This window comes from Lepidochelys olivacea (genome assembly GCF_965140295.1).
Source record: "Lepidochelys olivacea isolate rLepOli2 genome assembly, chromosome: 8".
NCBI classification, from domain to species: Eukaryota; Metazoa; Chordata; order Testudines; family Cheloniidae; genus Lepidochelys; species Lepidochelys olivacea.
The window spans coordinates 55233494-55255374 of record NC_140418.1 but is presented as its reverse complement, the minus strand read 5'-3'; the positions used below and the strand labels follow the sequence as shown (position 1 = coordinate 55255374).

General features: G+C 40.9%; 1 protein-coding gene across 5 annotated transcripts in view; it reads right to left on the bottom strand.

Annotated features, from left to right (window-relative positions):
• Positions 1–21881, bottom strand: part of RGL1 (ral guanine nucleotide dissociation stimulator like 1) — a 117960-nt gene that overhangs the window by 63898 nt on the left and 32181 nt on the right. For 4 of the 5 annotated variants that reach the window (XM_084636284.1, XM_084636285.1, XM_084636283.1 and 1 more), the window contains one exon: positions 6294–6502. In XM_084636284.1, coding sequence (XP_084492410.1) covers positions 6294–6502 — 209 coding nt within the window. Of the gene's footprint in view, positions 1–6293; positions 6503–20757; positions 20839–21881 lie in introns of those variants that run through there. The other variant, XM_084636287.1, reaches the window with a different exon arrangement.

Sequence of the window (21881 nt, the reverse complement as noted above, 5' to 3'; positions counted from 1 at the left end):
CACTGCCACCACCAAACGTGTAACTGGTATATTACTGGGAAAGCGTCCATTTGGAAACGTCTTTCCCCCCAAAATCCTCCCCACCCTTACACCCCCTTTCCTGGGGAAGGCTTGATAAAAATCCTCACCAATTTGCATAGGTGAACACAGACCCAAACCCTTGGATCTTAAGAACAATGAAAAAGCAATCAGATTCTTAAAAGAAGAATTTTAATAGAAGTAAAAAGAATCACCTCTGTAAAATCAGGATAGTAAATACCTTACAGGGTAATTAGATTCAAAACATAGAGAATCCCTCTAGGCAAAACCTTAAGTTACAAAAAGACCCAAAAACAGGAATCTACATTCCATTCAGCACAGCTTATTTTCTCAGCTATTTAAAGGAATCAGAATCTAACGCATATCTAGCTAGATTACTTACTAAGTTCTAAGACTCCATTCCTGTTCTGTCCCTGGCAAAAGCATCACACAGACAGAGAGACAGAGACAGAGAGGCTTTGTTTCTCCCTCCCCCCAGCTTTTGAAAGTATCTTGTCTCCTCATTGGTCATTTTGGTCAGGTGCCAGTGAGGTTATCCTAGCTTCTTAACCCCTTACAGGTGAAAGGTTTTTCCTCTGGCCAGGAGGGATTTTTAAAGGTGTTTACCCTTCCCTTTATATTTATGACACCATCCCTGAGCTTAGAGTTCTTAAATCCCCAGCTGAAGGGCATTAAATTTTACTGTATTCATTTTAGTACTCATGAAAGTGCTGGACTGACAACTTTGGAGACTGATGTTCCCTACTGAACCACAAAACAGGAACAGCACGAGCAACCCCAGTGCAGGCCTCCACCTTACCACCCCGCAACCATCCCCAGCTAACGTGCCTCAATCAACCCTGACTTAGACACCCCAGAGATGACCAGTCCTTGGTCAACATTACAAACAATGGTGCCAATCTGTGCCAGTTGTGTCACTATGTTTTCAGATGACGAAACTCATGTAGTAGGAATGAGTAGAGAGCGACTTATAATGAAAACTATGTCCTTAGCAGTTGCCCCCTTCTACAACAATTTCCTAATGTATCAGTCGTCCTTATCTGCTCATTTTCTATAGTCACCTATGGCATGAATCACAAGAAATTGCAGGGAATATACAAATCTAGCAGAATGCCCAGCAATAAGGGGCTAATCCAGCCTTCTTTTGTGTGGCCTCAGATGAGCCTTTGGTGGTGGAACAGAAGCAGTTTTGGCTGCAGAAGGGCTGAAACTGGTTATAGTCAGGTTACCCATGGCAAGCACAACCTGTGAACAGGACAGACTACCAGTCCATGAGAGTCCCCTGCACAGTAGAATGCAGTAGGCAAAAACAGGGCAAGGGTGTCTGTAGTTCTCAGGCGGCACATAAGGGCCTGCAGAGTTTACTCCAGCTATCAGGCCGTGCTATTCTCCAGAGAGCTGCATTGCAGTCTGGGACTGATTCCTTCCTCCCAACCCCAGCACGGTGGAGCAGTGGGTTCTGAATTTGCCCCTCAGTGCACGATTGTTTTTACACATTGGTAAGTTACAAATGTGCAGTATGTGAACTGGGAAGAGAACGAAGGTAACACAAAGAACAAGAAGAACAGGAGTACTTGTGCCACCTTAGAGCCTAACAAATTTATTAGAGTATAAGCTTTCGTGGGCTACAGCCCACTTCATCGGATACATAGAAGGGAACATATAGTAAGAAGATATATATATCACACACATGCAGAGAAGTTGGAAGTTTCCGTACAAACTTTAAGAGGCTAATTAGTTTGTGACTTTGTCCTCACCCACAACTATTTCACATTTGGGGACAATATATACTTTCAAGTCAGCGGCACTGCTATGGGAACCCGCATGGCCCCACAGTATGCCAAAATTTTTATGGCTGACTTAGAACAACGCTTCCTAAGCTCTTGTCCCCTAACGCCCCTACTCTACTTGCTCTACATTGATGACATCATCATCATCTGGACCCATGGAAAAGAAGCCCTTGAGGAACTCCACCATGATTTCAACAATTTCCATCCCACCATCAACCTGAACCGAGACCAATCCACACAAGCGGTCCATTTCCTGGACACTACTGTGCTAATAAGCGATCGTCACAGAAACTACCATCCTATACCGGAAACTTACTGACCGCTATACTTACCTACATGCCTCCAGCTTCCATCCAAGACACACCACACGATCCACTGTCTACAGCCAAGCTCTAAGATACAACCACATTTGCTTCAATCCCTCAGACAGACAAACACCTACAAGATCTCTATCAAGCATTCTTAAAACTACAATACCCACCTGCTGAAGTGAAGAAACAGATTGACAGAGCCAGAAGAGTACCCAGAAGTCACCTACTACAGGACAGGCCCAACAAAGAAAAATAACAGAACGCCACTAGCTGTCACCTTCAGCCCCCAACTAAAACCTCTCCAGCACATCAAAGATTTACAACTTATCCTGAAAAATGATCCCTCACTCTCACAGATCTTGAGAGACTGACCAGTCCTCGCTTACAGACAGCCCCCCAACCTGAAGCAAATACTCTCCAGCAACCACACACCACACAACAAAAACACTAACCCAGGAACCTATCCTTGCAACAAAGCCCGATGCCAACTCTGTCCACATATTTATTCAAGTGACACCATCATAGGACCTAACCACATTAGCCACGCCATCAGGGGCTTGTTCACCTGCACATCTACCAATGTGATATATGCCATCATGTGCCAGCAATGCCCCTCTGCCATGTACATTGGCCAAACTGAACAGTCTCTACGCAAAAGAATAAATGGACACAAATCTGACACCAGGAATCATAACATTCAAAAACCGGTAGGAGAATACTTCAACCTCTCCGGCCACTCAGTAAAAGATTTAAGAGTGGCAATTTTGCAACAGAAAAGCTTCAAAAACAGACTCCAACGAGAAACTGCTGAGCTTGAATTAATATGCAAACTAGATACCATTAACTTGGGTTTGAATAGAGACTGGGAGTGGCTGGGTCATTACACATATTGAATCTATTTCCCTAAGTTAAGTATCCTCACACCTTCTTGTCAACTGTCTAAATGGGCCATCTAGATTATCACTACAAAAGTTTTTTTCTCCTGCTGATAATAGCTCATCTTAACTAATTAGCCTCTTACAATTTGTATGGAAACTTCCAACTTCTGTGCATGTGTATATATATATCTTCTTACTATATGTTCTATTCTATGCATCTGATGAAGTGAGCTGTAGCTCATGAAAGCTTATGCTCTAATAAATTTGTTGGTCTCTAAGGTGCCACAAGTACTCCTGTTCTTTTTGTGGATACTGACTAACATGGCTGCTACTCTGAAACAAAGAACAAGGATGGTTTTGTGGTAAAGACACTAGATTTGAACATAGAAGACCTAGGTTAAATTTCCAAACTTCCTGTGTGAGTGGGCAAGTCACTTAATCTCCCTGTGCCTCAGTTTTCCCCCTATTAAAATGGGCATAATAATCCCTTTCTGTCTTGCCTCTTTAGAATGTAAGCTCCTCAGGCCAGGGGCTGTCTCTTAGTGTGTGTCTGTACAGTGTGTAGCACAACAGAGCCATGATCTCAACAGCACCTAAATGACAACTACAAAGAAATAAAAGAGTTGGAGCAACCAAATTAAAAACCCATGCAACAAGGGGAACACACACATCTCCTGGACTCTTAAAGGCAGAAATACCATATATACTCGTTCATAAACCGAATATTTTTGGTAAAAAAGTGAAGCATCAAAGAGCAGGGGTCAGCTCAAACAGGTCTACACCAAAATTTGATTATTTTAAACTCTATGAAATAATTGAATTGAATATCTAATACATTGTTGTTTTGTTTACCTGAAGCGTCTGCAGGCATGGAGCCCCTCAGTTTCCCTGTGGCTGCAGTTCGCCGTTCCCAGCCAATGGGAGCTGCGGGAAGTGGCACACCACTTCCCGCAGCTCCCTGTGGCTGGGAATGGGGAACCGTGGCCACTGGGAGCTGAGGGGCTCTGTGCCTGTGAACGCTCTAGGTAACCAAAACATCCCAACTCACCAGCGGCTTACCCCGACGGGCCGGGAGCCAAAGTTTGCCAACCCCTGAAATATAGGGTCGGCTTATGAAAGGGTCACACAGTTTTTACTATTTTTAACTATCCATCTTGGGGGGGGGGTGTAGGCTTATAAATGAACAGACTAATGAATGAGTATACAAGGCATGTATTTTATTTCAAATCAACCCATTTTTTAGCTAGAATTGTGTCATCTGGCTTGAAGCCCTCTTTGACTGGTTGATTTGGATTAATGTACCCACTGGTAACTTCTAATTGTTCATAGCACAAAAGGCAATCTTCTTTTGTACATATCTGATTAATACAGGAGAATGTAAAAGACATGGAAGAGAGTACAGTTTGGGAACCAGGAGGCAAGTCAAAAGCAACTGTACTGTCAGGGAAATAGTGTTTAAAATAGATGCTTTTAAATAAAGTCAAGTTGAATTTTTAAATACTTATTTTAGTAATTCCAACCATTTTATAATTTTTTAAAAAGTTCCTGCTGATAGAAATATTTCCCTATAAAATAGTTATATGCCATAGAAGTTTCATTATGGGATGTGACACAACAAACAAGCCAATCTATATGCATATACCCAGTTCGTTCACTCTCTAAATCTTTTTGGCAATTCATGTGCTTATGGGTGAGAGATTCTCAAGGCGCACCTCTTTAATGTCCCTCATTTTGAGAGTCGTCACTCCTTGGAGCTCCGAAGTTCCCTACATTCCACACAAAAGTGGTGTCCCCTCATGTTTATTGTTGAAAATTATTTACATCAGAAGCAAAGAATCATGAAACTGAGGTTATGGAAAGAGTTTCTCACACTAAAGGAAAGACTCCTATAGCATTTTTAGTTCTCTGCATGAATAACATTTGTGTTCTCCTCATTGTCGGTTTTGGTCACCCATTGTGTCTCACCTTTGGATCTTGGCAGATTGACAGGGGCATTCTCAAGTCTAAAGCTAACCTTGTTTTCTTCTTCCCCAGTGTGGCTTCTCTTTCACCACTCCTACATGTTACATGGCTTTTATGCTCCTACAGTTCTTGTACTCGAACAGTACTTTGTATCATAAGAGTCACACAGGGCCTGTCTTCTAAGCACTTTAGCATCATTATTAATGAAGTCACACAACAGTCCTGTCAGATAAGCATTATTATACCCATTTTCCAGATGGGGAAACTGAAGCATGGAAAATGTGTATGTCTTGCCCAGTACCACATAGGAAGTCAGTGGGATAGCCAAGACTAGAAAACCAGGCGTCCCAACTCCCAGTATCCTGCTCTAATTACTAGACAATGCTATAGCCTTTCTGTACATCACTTGATTTTGACAACATGCTAACTAAATAAGCACAAGAAATAAAATGTCCCTCTATCCCTTTGGAGATCCAGTGATAAATAGAGAGAGGAAAAAAACTGCTGAGATGGCAAAATGATTACACTATGGTGATGTTAACAACTTAAAGTACTCCTACCCAAAAAGCCATTCTTAACTTATAAGCAGAATAAAGAGCATGGAATGTTACAGACTGATAACTGATGTTGGTTATGTATGGACCAATCACCTTACTAACTCCACCTAAACCTGGATTCTTTTGAGATTAAATGGTTTTCTACCTTAGATTTTGTATTCTGGAACCACTGAGCTCTCCAAAAAAAAAAACAAAACAGTGCCTGTGTCATGGCTTCCCTCAAAAATCAAAAAGGCCAATCTGCTGTCCTTTCATGACAGGAAATAAGGATGAGTATTCTGGCACAGTGTAGTAGGTATGGAACAGGCTTGTATGCTCATGCATAGTCTATGTCTTGACACAGCAATGGCCCCTTCTGTGTAGCCTGCATACAGGAGACTATGCACAGGGATACTAATGGCTTGAATTCAGTGACAACTCTGACTTTGGTTGGTTATGCCACTTTCCCTACAGTGGTCACAATCTGGTTCTTTAGTAGCCCAAACTAGCCATCTCTCCCTATTTGGCGGCGATGGCATTATGAAGTGAGGAGGAGAGACATTTATCAACTCAGTGGTTAAGCTGAAATACAGTACTGAATTTTCCAAGCTTGTAGGAATCATCACTGATTTTGAAATATCTAAATATCATGTAGCATTTCAAATACAACTTCAATACATTTGAGCTAATTCCTTTCAATGCTCCTCGTCATGCACATGACATGATAGTTTTCCATATCATTATTTTCTCTATAGCTACCCACCCACTAACTCTTACCTTTCGAGGAGACGTTCCAGTACTTCTTTAGTAGAGGCAAAGCCCCTATATGTTGACAGAAAGATGCTAATGTAGGTAAAGTCATTGTCCCCAAAAGCCGTCAGCAGGTTCTCCACAAGTTTCTCCAGAGTACCAGCTTTTATTGTTCTGATCTTACATGTTTCGTACTGGCTGACGGTATGTCCTGGAGGCAATTGGTCCCCTTCAACCTGTGAAATAAAGAATCAAAAGCATGGGAGAAACCAAATACCCCAAATGAGAAGAATTACCACACCAAACAACAAGTTAAACTATGCTTTTTGGGTAAGGGATAAATGACAGCATGCCTTCAATTCCTGAAATATTCTGTCATTTTTGATAACCATTGAACTCTAGAAGATGGGTCTATTGATGCAACACTTTAGAATTGTTTACCCTTTTAAAAATAATTTCTTTGATATCCTTCACCTGATGTTTCAGTAGCTGAGTGTAGTCAAACCACCACACGTTATGATGCCATTAGATCTTACAATCTAAACCAGATTAGTACTGGGATAAGAGACCTGTAAGAAACATCTAGGTATGAGAGGAAGTAATACTGGGGATTCAGTGGCTCTCATATTTCTAAATCAGTATTAAAATCAATACCTACAGCCGGGTGTTTAGAGCACGGACGCAGGGGGTGGAAATTATGTGCAGAAGGTGCCAAGTTTAGACGAGATGTAAAACTGACGTCCTGAACACTTGTGGTCATCCAACATTCCATAATGCTTTTTGCAAAAGGAGGGTGTTAACTCCAGTGTCCTAGTCAAATCCCAAATGTATCATTACATTCTGTCGCTATTTCTCGTTGTTTCAATAAGATGCAATATTTCTCAGCATATCTACATTTTTGTATAGTATTTTTGTGTACGGTTTAGAGCCTGATCTAATGTCTGTTGAAGTCAATGGGAAGAGTTGTAGAGTTGATTATATGTCAGTAATGGAAAATGATCCCTGAGAATAGTTCATATACTTGTTTGTAAAGATATCTGAGATTACAAGTGCTATATAAATGAAAGATATAAATGCAAACACTAATAAATAAAATATAATAGTAATGACTGCATCAATTTGATGAGAATTTCCCTTTTTTGCTTTTAAATTGCCCAATTTTAAGGAAGAATTGTATTAGAGGCTATTGGCATAAAAAGGCAGAGAGCAGGAGAGAGGAGACTTCAGCAAGGTGTATAGTTTTTTCTTTTTTAAAAAAACCCTTTGTGCCAGTGTAACTGGGGTACTGTAGATTCAACTTGGGGAATGTATGCTGAAGTGTATCTCCTCAGTTACCTTGCAATGAATGGTGTCATCCAGCCTACCTACAGCTAATATCAATAAACTTTCATGAATGGGAAAAAAAGCGGTTTCCTTGGAGAGAAGTAGATGGTTCATACCTGTCTGTGAGAGTCTGCAATCCCAGATGGGAAGAAAAGTGTTAACAATCCCCAGCAAGCAACATATTCTGACTTGTGTAAATTAACAATTGAAATACAGTTTGAATAAATGAAAATAGCTCTTTTAAATATAAAGTTAGTTTTATATAGATACAAGATGTGTACAATTTAGGGTAGGAAAAATGTATATATTGAAGAGTAATGGGATCATGCAAAGGAAAATTTAGGATATCAAGAAACATTTCTTGACCACAAGGTCTATTAGACTGTAGTATGATCTCCCACAAGAAGTGGTGGAAGCCCCATTGTTTAGACATTGTAATTCTAATTTAAAATTAGACTGGATGGAGCACTAATAAATATGTTGTAGGGAATAACCACGCACTGACCAAGGATGGTCTAAATGAGCTAATTAGTCTCATCTATCATTAATTTTTGCTACCGTCTCAAGACGGAATAGGAGGAGTTCAAGCCATTTCCATTGCACTTCAGAATTAGGACATTGAATAGTTTGTTTACTGGTAGCTTTCAGACACTAGCTTACACATGACATTCCACTGATACTTAACCTTGAGATGGAGACAGTGTCTCACAGCTGGTTTCCCCACACCCAGCCTCTCTCCCCTGAGCTAACAGCAATATAATATCACCACAGCTGCTTCTCCTTTCCCCATCTGTCCCTCTGTGAAATTCTGTAATTTTTGTTAAATAACTGTTTTTTTTTATCTGAATTCAACATTTGTGAAAGGTGCCAGAGTCTGGGGTCCTCAATCTACAGAGCAGGTGCAACTTGAATAGCAGAAGTACAAATTTCTGCATGTTGCTTTGGCAACATAGTTCAACCTTCCCGGAAAGGACCACCTCTAGGAGTTAGAAGGAAGTTCAATCTCCATGCTCAGCCAATCACTGGTCTCTCTGACGAGACTGCCAAATAAAGCACTTGTTAATGGCAACTATGAAGGCGCTTTCTGAGACACAAACACCTGGCACTGGACTGAAGCCACCAAACAGCCATAAGATGTTTGTGACTTTTGGTAACTACCAGCTTGGACTGGATTCAAACTAGCAAGACACAAACAAAGGCTTGTTAGTCAATTATCAATTTCCAGTCACTTTGTCCCACACACAGTTTTGTGATCTTTAAAATTCTTTTAGAAAACTGCAAGCCTGAGTCTGGCTTCTCTGAGGTAGCCAACTGCTGTTGTGTCCACACGTGATGCTTTGAGGAAGAAACTCTCGTGACTGAGTTTCCAACATAGGTTTCCCGTCTAGAATTCTTCACCAAAATGGCTGCCACCATTCTTAGAGCACAGTCAACCACCTCTGCATCTACTTTATGAATAGCTCTGAGGACCATATATTGTCTTCAATCTATTTGTGGCACTACTATGGACAGCAGTAAGAGAAATGCGTGCGTCTTAAGGTCAGCGTACGGCTTGAAGTGCTTGAGGGCTGGTACTCTTCTCCTCCATTGATGCAGACCATCCAATGGGACTCTAAGGGCTCCTTTGTCCATTCAACCAACCAACAAGATATTATGTTGTGTTTGTTCATATCACCCCACTTGCTATACTTTGATATCATAACGACACATAGGCTGGCAAAAACAATCAATGCAGTCCAACAAACTTTTTCACAGACAGATTTTCTCTCAGCTGTTTAGTGCAGGGAGTTTTAGTTAAACAAGTTTTATCAAAACCAAACCATAATAGGGCTCTATAAAGAAAAAAAAAAAAGGTGAGGCCAGACCTGCTCTGCTACAACCAAGATGTCCTTTATAGAGGCAAATGCTATGTGCCGAGTGCTTGTCTACACACAAAAATGCACTCATTTACCAGTTTATTTAAAATTGTCCAAACTAATATCAGTTTAAAACTAATTATATCATCTTAGTTTGCCTCTGTACATTTACAGTTTCAACGCCAGATTTAAATTGTTAGTTTATGTAATGCAGTAGTGCCTAGAAGCCCCAGTTAAGGACCAGAACTCCATTGTGCTAGACACTGTACAAAAACTGAACAAAAAGATAGTCCCTGATTTAGAAGTGTCCACATGCAAAGTTCCACCCATTTAACTAAATCTAACTTTAAAACACACCTTTAGTTAAATCAGCACAACTGTATGTGTAGATCAGGCCTGACTCACTCAAGTAGTCCTGTTGGCTTTAACGGGACTACTTGTGCAACTAAGTCAAGCACTATTTGGAGACCAATCCAACACCCATTGACTTTAATGGGATGCTGAATCAGACTTTTATCTGCTAACTTGGTGTGGGGATCTTCTTCCTATAAGGCTGCTTGAGTTAGCCTGATACTTTAGTTCTCTTCTCATCTGCTTCTCAGATCATTTTTACAGGGCTCAGAGTGCTGACCCCACTTTGTACAAGTATTGGCAATATAGTGATAGATATCCGTGGAACTGTATTCACTCCTATTTACAAGAAGAAACTCCTTTCTTTTTTCTTGATAGTGTAGCTGGCTAGGAAGGATGACTGTTGTCTGGGAGTCAGGCCAGGAAAGTGGGAGTTAGGGCTTTAGGTCCTGGCTCTGCCAACAATTAATTGTGTGGCCAGGGCTAGTCAGTTATGGACAGATTGTGTCATTAAGGTACAGCCCTCAGTACTGGGGAGATGTAGGGCCACACTGCTCCAGTAGGAACTCTGGGAGGTAAGGTAGCTCAGGGAGGCACAATATCTCCCAGAGCTCCCTGGCATGGGAGGAGAACATATGCCGGGCAATCTTTCCAGAGGGTGCAGTATATGCTTCCCTTTGAGGCCAGACAGCTACATAGCCCTGTTTTCTCCCCACCCACTTTGAGGTGGTCTACAACTGTGTCTAGCTACTTTGCAGGGGGCTACAGGCAAGGGAAGGCTCCTTGCACCTTACTCACTCAGCTCTTATATGCAAAACCAGTCATAATCCAGCCCTTAGCCTCTGTATATCTCAGTTTACCCATATGTAAAATGGGTATAATACCTAGCATACCTCTGATGCTATATAAATAATCAGTGATTAGACAGTCATAGGATACAAGTATTATTTGCACACACCAGCCTAAATAGGAAAGTAATTAAAATATCATTTAAATATTTGTCAAGTCACTGTCACTAATTGTTAATCTTGATCCATTTTGCCTTTGTAGCTACTTTGCTTCAAAATCAGAGACCAATGTTATAATAAAGGATCCAACTAGCAATTTTTCTTCAGATCTCTTTTATATATAGGTTTGGTCACTGTCGTGTTTTAGACTATGGAGACTAACAGAAGATTTTACATATATATATATTTTACTTCACTAACTTAAAACAATCCAGCCAGTTTGAAGACTTACTAATGATGAACAATCAATCTTAAGAAGTTGTAAGAAACCAATTTGGGAACAAACTGTGGATTTGTATCATTCAGTGATAGGTACATGCAGGGTGAGAAGATAAATGGAAAATCTTTAGTTTGCTAAATTTCCCCTTAAGTGGCTTTAATCCCCGCTGCAAATCATTTTTACATTTATAATATAGACTTTAATATTTTTTTTTTATAAATCACTTAAAAACTAAATCCTTCCTTCAGTTTGAGAAAATGAGCATTATCTGAAATCTTACTTTAAAGCAGCTGCATCTCACTTGTGAATGAGGACACTTCTTTTGTTTTAGCATATGCTTTGGGCCTGTAGACCAAGGAACAACACGCCTTCCCTCTTACATTAAAATATCATTAGCTGCTCTTATACAGATGATTCAGGCAGGGAACCAAAACAGTGATGATCAATAATTTCTACATCCCTAAAGTCCATGGAAAATTATTTATTATCATCATTTATTTCCAGTAGCATCCCACAATGTGCTAGGCTTTCTAAACTGCAAACAAAGCACAATCCTTGACCCAAGGAGCTTGTTATCCAAGGTCTTAATCTTGCAAATTGCTCCATGTGGCTGGATACCTCTGGAGGAGTCCCGCTGACTTCTCCTTGTTTGGCGTAGTTTACAGGAAGAGCAACAGAGGGTAATGAGAAAGGATACATAGATAAGGAGAGGGTCAAGGGAGTTAATAACCACATCTTGATAATACATAAGGTAATGCTAATATTATAAACAGATTAGGACCTTATTGTGAACTCACTGGCATGAAGTGCCTACACCATGGATAGCAGTATGGAGCAGAACCTAGTCTCAAGTGCACTGGTGTCAATACAACCCCATTGAAATAAATGGAGTTACACCACTGTAACTTGAAGATTTTGACCCACAAAAATCTCAGAATTGCCATTTATGAACCTTTTGTGATTGAAAAAGTATGCGATTTGCCGTGGCACTCTACAACCCCACTCAGAAAAGGCATAAAGCAACACGTTATTACTACTATTATTTTTGTAAGTAAAAAAATTTTCTAAGCAAAACTTAATTTTGTGAATAAACTAAAACAAGCAATTTGCATGTAAAAAAAAATCGAACCTCCTTTTTGATACTTCGCTGTTAAAGTTTTGATTTTTCAAATCAGCTATTAATTATTTAACACAGTTCCCTTCACTTCATTAAGAGGAACTTGTGCTTCATTGTATTTAACTTAACATTATTTTGTATCTAGCAGAATTTTTTTCCTTTTACATTAAAGTTAAGGCCATATTCTACTCTTATTCCACACGCAAAGCTCCCATTCACGTCAGCATGCAGATGAAGAGGAGAATCTGGCTCTAAGACTGAAACGCACACAAAAATACACTTTAATTGTAACTTGCCCAAGACATCATACTGCAAGAATGCTAACAAAAAAACGCTGACAACCCAAAATTGAGTTTGCCAGCAAAAGAGCAAGCTGCTAGAAATCATTTTAAGGGACTTTTAGGGACTGTTTTTATTTGCATTATTTCAGCAACTCTGCCTTGAAGTTTAAAAGGAAAAAAGACTTGGCAGACAAGAGTTCAATAACACAGACTTACAGAATAAGACATTGTGGGCTGAGCTAGCATGCTAACAGGAAACTGCTCAATCTGGATTTAATCAGAGATCATCTCTTTACTGACATGACCAGGGTACCCAAAAGCATGAGGAGTTTTTATGTTTGCTTTGGGCCAGCTGTCTGCCTATGAGAATACTGTATCTACTGCTTTTAAAAAGGAGCCTCTGAAGCGATTACAGACATATGACATCCCTTAAAGTCACTGGAGGGCACATGCCAATTCTGAAATTTCAGTTTTAAAAAGTTTACCTCAATGTTTCCTTCAATATGAATGTCTAATGGCTTGGTTTTCAAAGATGCTGAGCACCTCAGGCTTGCATTAACTTAACTGGGATTCATGGGACCCCAACAACTCTGAAAATCAGGCCATATGTCTCTATTTCACAGTGACTTCCTCCAATCAAAAGAATTCTAGCACTGATATTTTGTGCATGTGCTTGATTAGCAAACAGCTTCCTACCACCTAAGGAGAATATCTCAACACCAGACAAAACTACCTAAGAGTAAACTGAGATATATCCTTTATTCATCAGAATAGGTAGCTATTAAACTGATGTGTTTCTAACAATCTCTATCAACCCCTTGGAATGGTATGTACTGTGAAGGGCCAATCCAGTTTTAATGCTGCATTCTTAGGGCTTTATAGCACACAACTTCATCCATACGTACAACTCCCACACACAACAATGATGCTCCATGTGGATTGAAAGTCCCTTAGGTTAACATCCTGTGAGATGCTGAGCTCCCTCAACTCACGCGGACTTCAAAGAGAGTAGTAATAGGGCGATTGGCATATAACATCAACATAAAGGTCACCCACAGAACAGAGTTTGGTTGCATTGTCATTTACAATTGAGGCCTTCACCCTGCTGCTACTGCCATCATGCAGGCAGATGTCTGCACCTGCATGGAGCCCCACTGACTTAACTGGGCTCCATGTAGGTACAGGGATCCACCACACAGCTAGCTGCAGGACTGGGGACTTAGACTGTAAACTCTTTGGGGCAATGATTTTGCCAGTTTCTCTTTTAGCGAAGAACCCAACACACACCTTCTGAACTCAATAAACAGTAATAATACAGAACCATACTCAGAGTGTCCTAAATTACAATGCGTTTGTTACTAGGACAGCAGGAAATGTATAGGCAAATGTGACAGCCATTATGAGTTCAATAACAGATCACACAGCCTATTATTATATTAGAGCCTTTCTGCCTCCCCCCGTTGAGGTTACTGGCCAGGAAGCTGAGGTTATCTACTGCTCCTTCCACAAAATACCAGAGAAGCTTTAATTTCCACAAAGACACCACCACAGACAGACAGAAAGGAAAGCAGCACCTAGGCCAGGGGTCGCCAACCTGTGGCTCCAGAGCCACATGCGGCTCTTCAGAAGTTAATATGCGGCTCCTTGTAATAAGCACTGGCTCTGGGGCTGAAGCTACAGGCGCCAAACTTTCCAATTTGCCGGGGTGCTCACTGCTCAACCCCTGGCTCTGCCACAGGCCCTGCCCCCACTCCATCCCTTCCCGCCCTTGAGCTTGCTATGCCCTCGCTCCTCCCCCCCCCAGAGCCTCCTGCACACCATGAACCAGATGATCGGGAGGTGTGGAAAGGGAGGGGGAGGCACTGATCGGCAGGGCTGCCGGTGGGTGGGAGGCGCTGGGAGCGGTGGTGTGGGGCCGATGAGGGGCTGCTGACATATTACTGTGGCTCTTTGGCAATGTACGTTGGTAAATTCTGGCTCCTTCTCAGGCTCAGGTTGGCCACCCCTGACCTAGGCTATACCAGCACACTACAATTTAAGCATTTGGTATGTGCCCAAGTCATGGTATAGGACTTGAATCCACAATCTTGTGGGCCAAACACAAGACTGCTACCCATCAAACTATAATGGCATTATAAAGGAATGGTATATTGATGTCGCTCAGTTAATGGTGTATATTAGTAGCAAGGAATACTGAAAAACTTAAAAGGACATCACCAACTGAAATTTGCTCAATATCTACATGATGTTACACCAAGCTTTTACCAAAACAAAGACCTATAGAAGGTTTTCACTATTTAAAATATATGCCTTTGGAAACAACTGTTTTGAAACAAAGAAACAGTCCCCTGCAGCGTCTGCAACCCAAACAGGTAGCACTTGGACTCTGAAAGTGAAACTGACTGTGAACAAAAGTGAAATTGATTAAATTTATTTTCAATATCCAAGTTGAAATATTGAAAGAAAACAAACCGGATAAACAGTGACAAGTAAACTGGATTTTAAATATTCTTCCAGTTTAATTATTTAAAATGTTAACATCTAAGAAGATTTGTTTGATTAAAAAGATATGGGGTAGAATTTTCAAATGTGATTAACTCTGAAGACCCATTTTCAACTGTGACTTAGGCACATAGGAACCTAACTGTCATTGACTTGCGTTGAGGCTATTAAGTACCTATGTCACTTTTGACAATGGGACTCAGATACTTTTGAAAATTTTACCCATGGTCTTTAAATTGACAGTGCACCTTTAAATATAGGATATTTAGCACATTTGTACAGTAACTACTTTCATCTTTAGACATGCTGAGAATAAATCGTCCCACCATTTTTTTAAAACCATCAAAAGCACAACATTCGGAAGTGCAAACAGACCTGCCACTTGCCTTGGGAGAACAAAGGAAATCTATGGCACATTTAGTCTAAAACTTCACAGACAGATTCATAAATTCATATGTTGCTTAGAGAAATGTTAAAAGGGACCTACATGGAAAAATACAGCTTTGTAAACTGTCATGAAGAGAGATTAAACCCAAGACAAAAGTAAAGAAAAAAAATAATATAACTGAATTGCCCAGCAAAGTGTGTAAGAACAGGAACTTCCAACCAACAACTCCTCAAGCACTGTACTAGGTAACACACACACCTCACTTCAGTCAATTTTTTTTCCAAAGAATTACTTTAAAGATAATTAATTAACAAGAAATTAACAGGTACATATTTCAGAGTAACAGCCGTGTTAGTCTGTATTCGCAAAAAGAAAAGGGGTACTTGTGGCACCTTAGAGACTAACCAATTTATTTGAGCATAAGCTTTCGTGAGCTACAGCTCACTTCATCGGATGCATACTGTGGAAAGTACAGAAGATCTTTTTATACACACAAACCATGGAAAAATGGGTGTTTACCACTACAAAAGGTTTTCTCTCCCCCCACCCCACTCTCCTGCTGGTAATAGCTTATCTAAAGTGATCACTCTCCTTACAATGTGTATGATAATCAAATTGGGCCATTTCCAGCACAAATCAAGCGTTTAACAAGAAGCTCGGGGGAGGGGGGAGGGGGCGGGGGAAACAAGGGGAAATAGGTTACCTTGCATAATGACTTAGCCACTCCCCGTCTCTATTCAAACCTAAGTTAATTGTATCCAATTTGCAAATTAATTCCAATTCAACAGTCTCTCACTGGAGTCTGGTTTTGAAGTTTTTCTGTTGTAATATCGCAACTTTCATGTCTGTAACAGGTACATAGGGCTTTTCATTCCAGAAGGATCTAAATATGCTTCATAAACTGCATATTGAGTTGCTTGTCCTCTGAAACTAAGTGTGTAAAACTTTTGCTTACAGGTATGGCTAGTGGCAATCTACAGCAGCAGCTGACAATCTGACTGTAACTGACTCAAACCAGCATAGGTATTGTTGACCCAACCTGCCAACTGGAGCTTCTGAGGAGATATGGGGATCATCATTTCATGCAACAGGAAGCAGCTATTCTGCCCTGGTAACAACACAGTGTATTTTAGGAGAGAAGATCAAGACTCATGTCAGAGTAGCAGCCGTGATAGTCTGTATCCGCAAAAAGAAAAGGAGGACTTGTGGCACCTTAGAGACTAACAAATTTATTCGAGCATAAGCTTTCGTGAGCTACAGCTCACCTCATCGGATGAATGCAGGGGAGCTATAAAGTGCATTTTCTTGATGAAGACTGAGTTGACCGAAGAAAATTACAGGGGGGTGGGATCTACAATGAAGAGGGATAATATTGAGTAGTAACTAATCGCAAGGAGTTTTATTAAACTCATGTCAAGTGTTCTTAAGCCTAAAGCCTAGTACGGATAAGCTAAAAATCTTACAGGCCTCAGTCTATAGGTCTTGCATTACAGCCATGTTTTATTTATATACCAAATACACACTCCTCACTCCTAAATAGTTGTCAGTCTTGTATTCTATAAGCCTATCGTAATTACACAAGAGATTCTGAAATTTACATATTGAGGATCTGGCAGAAGACAGAAGTTAAAGTGGGGCAGGGGCTACTTTAACTCACAGTGTACTTTCTTATACCTTCTTCTGAAGTTATGAAAAGTTAGCAAACTTCAGAGGTGATGTCTGAGGGAGTCTATGAATCTCACCACATATTAAGTGGTGGGGGCCATTGTCTGGAAGAGGTGTATGGCCCCTTTAAGTGCTAGAGAGCCAGAATAACTTCCTGTGGCAGCTTCAGACTAGGTCAGCATCCCTGACCCATCCCCCAGATGACAGGAGGAGAAGGGGGATTATTTAGGTCCCTTCCAGTGCAGGAAAAGCCCTCTTTTACCTGGACCAGGTGGAGCAGCACCAACCCTCCCACCCATGGAAGTAATTAAATGGCAGGTTGTGTCATGATCCACTGTGGGTGTTAGGCTAGTTGCACCTTTCCTGGGGTGCTGGGAAGGAATTTTTTCCCTCACCATCAGATTGGCCAAGGCAAGGTGGGGTTGGGTTATTTTTTTTGCTTTGCTTTTTGCCTTCCCCACAACAGGTTTGGGGCTTAGTTGGGGCAAACATGAAACACAGGTTAGGCTATAATGTCCAACTCTTTATGTAAGCTTGGGGCGGATGTCCAGTGCAGGTACTCCAGAGGGAAGGGATATGGTGATCAGATAAAATGGATTGGTACAGGATATAAAAGAGGTAATCCTTTATAAGGAGGGAAGTTTGGGGCTCCTATGACTGGTACAGCATGGTATCAACCTCCCTCCCCCCCCCCACACTTTATAGCTCCCCTCAATGCTTAGCGAGTTGGCTGGGGGGCCAGGCTGGGTAAAGGGGAGGGCTGAGAGCAGCCTCCACCAGGTATATGTAAATGATTATGGAATTACATGAACTGTATGCTTTTATCTGCCAGGTACTCCCAGACACATTTAAGAAATAAGTTGCAGCTTAATTAAACCACATCCAGTGTCTCCAGTCCTTCTAGCATAGCTGGACAATCTAAGGGAGTCTAAATAAGTAAACAAACAAAAGTGGCTGGGATTTTCGGAAGTGCCTATGCAATTCCCATTAAAATAAATAGAAATGGGGTGTCCAAATTTTCTAGATGGCTTTGAAAATCTCAGCCAAGTCTACTTAGACTCAACTATGAATTTGACCCATTTTTTGCAAGCTTCTATGCAGCTAAGGAGTGCACACTATTTCACTCATGGTGACGGACGTCCTCTGAGAATGGACAGGTTCATTATGCAGTACAGAAGCTTTTCAAAACAACTGTAGATGCACTGATCACTCAGTCCCAGCCTTTATCTCTAGCTGTCTCGTGTGATTTACATATTTACCTTCCCTTTGCTTCCAAAAGAGTGTGAAACTTCCTAAGTCTTTCCTACAAAAACTAAACTAAACTTAAATAAAAAATCCCTCATCATTCTGATTCTTGCCTAGCTTCTCACAAGGACTTTCACCCACCTCTCCAATCCAACTCTCTGCCCTCACTGAACCAAGACAACTGGATCTGAAAGATCAGCATGGGTCATTTCTCTTTCTTTGATTTCACAGTTCTATCAGATTTAATAATTCAACAGTTAACCTGTACCCCATTTTCTCTCTCACACACATACTTTTTCCCCCATTGCGAATATTAAAATTGTACATGCTAAAGGAAGCAAAAATATAAAAGGAACATTGCCTACAAGATGTAATTATAAAATCCTCGTGGGCCAATTCTGGGGCTGGTGCCTCTGTAAGCAAGACACAAGTTACAACCATCCCGCATATGCAAATATTTTTGGGGTGGTGGGAGATTAAAGTACAGTGATGCTTGAACAAAAGAAAGTGTAAAATAAACCAGGTAGGAGTGTGTTAACCATTGGCATTTCACACCTCTCCAGAAGTAAGTCTTCAAAAAGAGATTTACTAGAAAGATTTTTCCAAATCAACTGTGCAAATCAAACATACACATTTAGCTTTCCTTGAGTATGTTTTTGAGAGCCCTTCCATACCCTAAAAATTTAGGCATTCAAGATTAGTGCACCCTTGAAAATTTGGGCCTGTCATGGTTCCTTCCCCACTCTGAACTCTAGGGTACAGATGTGGGGACCCGCATGAAAGACCCCCTAAACTTATTCTTACCAGCTTAGGTTAAAAACTTTGTACCTAAGGTACAAACTTTGCCTTGTCCTTGAACAGTATGCTGCTACCACCAAGCGTTTTAAACAAAAAACAGGGAAAGAGACCACTTGGAGACATCTTCCCCCAAAATATCCCCCCAAGTCCTACACCTCCTTTCCTGGGGAAGGCTTGATAATAATCCTCACCAATTTGTACAGGTGAACACAGACCCAAACCCTTGGATCTTAAGAACAATGAAAAATCAATCAGATTCTTAAAAGAAGAATTTTAATTAAAGAAAAGGTAAAAGAATGACCTCTGTAAAATCAGGATGGAAAATACTTTACAGAGTATTCAGATTTAAAACACAGAGGATCCCCCTCTGGGCAAAGCCTTAAAGTTACAGAAAACAGGAATAAACCTCCCTCTTAACACAGGGAAAATTCACATAAAACAAAAGATAAACTAATCTGCCTTGCCTGGCTTACCTATACTGGTTGCAATATTGGAGACTTGGATTAGGATGGGTTGGAGAAGATGGATTTCTGTCTGGCCTCTCTCAGTCCCAAGAGAGAACAAACACGTAAACAAAGAGCACAAACAAAAGCCTTTCCTCCCCCCCCCACAAGATTTGAAAGTATCTTGTTCCCTTATTGGTCCTTTGGGTCAGGTGCCAGCCAGGTTAGCTGAGCTTCTTAACCCTTTACAGGTAACAGGATGTTGCCTCTGTAACAGGAGGGATTTTATAGCACTGTATACAGAAAGGTGGTTACCTTTCCCTTTATATTTATGACAGGGCCTAACTCCTTGCTGTTTTATGGCTTCATGTTGTTCCCATTGCAGCCAATAGAAAAATTCCTATTAATTACAATGACAGTAGGATTGGGCTCTTAGGCTGTGGGCCTGAGCATCTCCTGAAGGTGCCAAGTGCTCTCTCAGGAGGCATTCGGCACTTTGCAGAATGGGGGCCTTCATTCCCAATCTCAAATTCAATCTCACAGATAATGAGGATCCCCAACCTAACCCCTACTTCCAGATTCTTTTCATTTTAACAAGCAGATGAATGAAGTTACAAGTGGTGACTGCAAAACAGCTGTGTCCATGCCCTGATCTCAGAGATCATACGGACTCTGGGCCAATGTCCAAACTCACCCCTTCAATGAGGTTTGGCTTTATTGGTAACTTAAAAACAACAGAACAACACACATTTCATCCTGATTCCTTCCCAAGCTTGGCTGTTCTTACGATTTCCCTCCAAGACCACCTCTGCATAACTAGTCTGGAGCTTAATATAGGGTTTTAGCACCTGAACGATCTCAACAGAAGAACCCTGAATTCCTACAGGGCGTCAGCGTCTGCTACTGCTACAGTGACAAAAAAGACTGAGTACAGAATACCATCAGACCCCTTCCTGACAGGATGAGAAGGCAGGCCAGGAAATGGGGATACATTAAAAAGGCCCATAAAGGAGGCAATAGCACAAATCCAACTACCCTAAATGAACAAGAAAATAAACTGACAAAAACATACATATCTTTTAAAATAAAACATTAGTCTTTACAATACCACCATAATGCTTTTTCATAATACACTTAGATATGCATTATGTGCTGCAAAGGAAGACTATACAATATGTCATGTGAATAACTGACGAGGTTGCTTAAATGGGAAACATATAAATTGCACCAATTTAGCAGCAAGTCTAAATAATGTACATTACTAGTAATCTTGCTTCCTTACTTTAATCACTTACACAGTCTGAAGAGCTGATCTGGAAACACCAGTTAGCCTTATTCCCTTTTGGTCTTTCCAGAACCACATTGTCTGTATTAGAAAGATCCTGCATGGAAGAATTATAGAAACTACATAAAGAAATACCATTTAGTTAATCTAATCCTATCACTGCAGCATAGTTTCCCACGGCACATTTTCTGGTGTTTTATCTAATCTAGTTTTAGAAGTCCCCTGTGATAGAATTTTCATGCCTTCAAGACATCCACATCACCACCCGCCAGCTGCTAAAATCATCATCCTAGCCTGTCAATCTGCTTGTGTTACACCCATCTTTGAAATTGTACACTGGCTTCTTCTCCATGCCATTTAGTTTTTCTTATGCTCATCTTCAAATCTTTGCATAATCTTGCCCATTTACAGTCTCACCTATCGCACCGCCCTTAACCTTTCAATGTAGCAATGATGCCAGCTTCAGTACCCCATTAGTCCACTTCTCCCTCAGCTATCCCCATCTCGTTTCCTGTACCTCCCCATACAGATGAACTGCCCTGCCGGAGCTCACCCCATGAGACGTTTCCACATTCAAATCCCTCCTGAAGACTCATTTGTATCACCATGCCACAAGAAGTGAGTCAACTTCACCGTGCTGGGCACATGCCTTTACTGACTAACTGTGGTATCTTACTGTTTTGTCCCCTTCTCTTTCCTCCCTAATCTCCACCTGTTTGTTTTGTTCCTCCTTCATTCTACCATTGTCTCAAATTAGACTTGAATCTTTTCAGTGCAAGGATCATGTCTTATCTGTATTGTGAAATAGCTGGCACACTACTTGATGCTGTAAAATAATAAAATAAGTAATCCCCCTAGCTCATCTGCAATCCCGCACCCCCCCTGTCTTGAGGGAAACCTTCATTAGAAACTCTGCCAGGTGACTGATCCACTGTGCTACTCTACTGGTTTTATCAGAGGAGTGAACACCATGGTCCTAGACATCAGCATTTCCCAGAACTGGCTTTTCTGAAATCAATCCCCTTGTCCAGCTGCACTCCATGAATTCATGCCTTCCCAAACTGCATTAAGCAAGCTCGTTCTCAGTGATTCCAAAGTTCTCCATAATCCTCACCTTCTCAACCTGCTCAGATG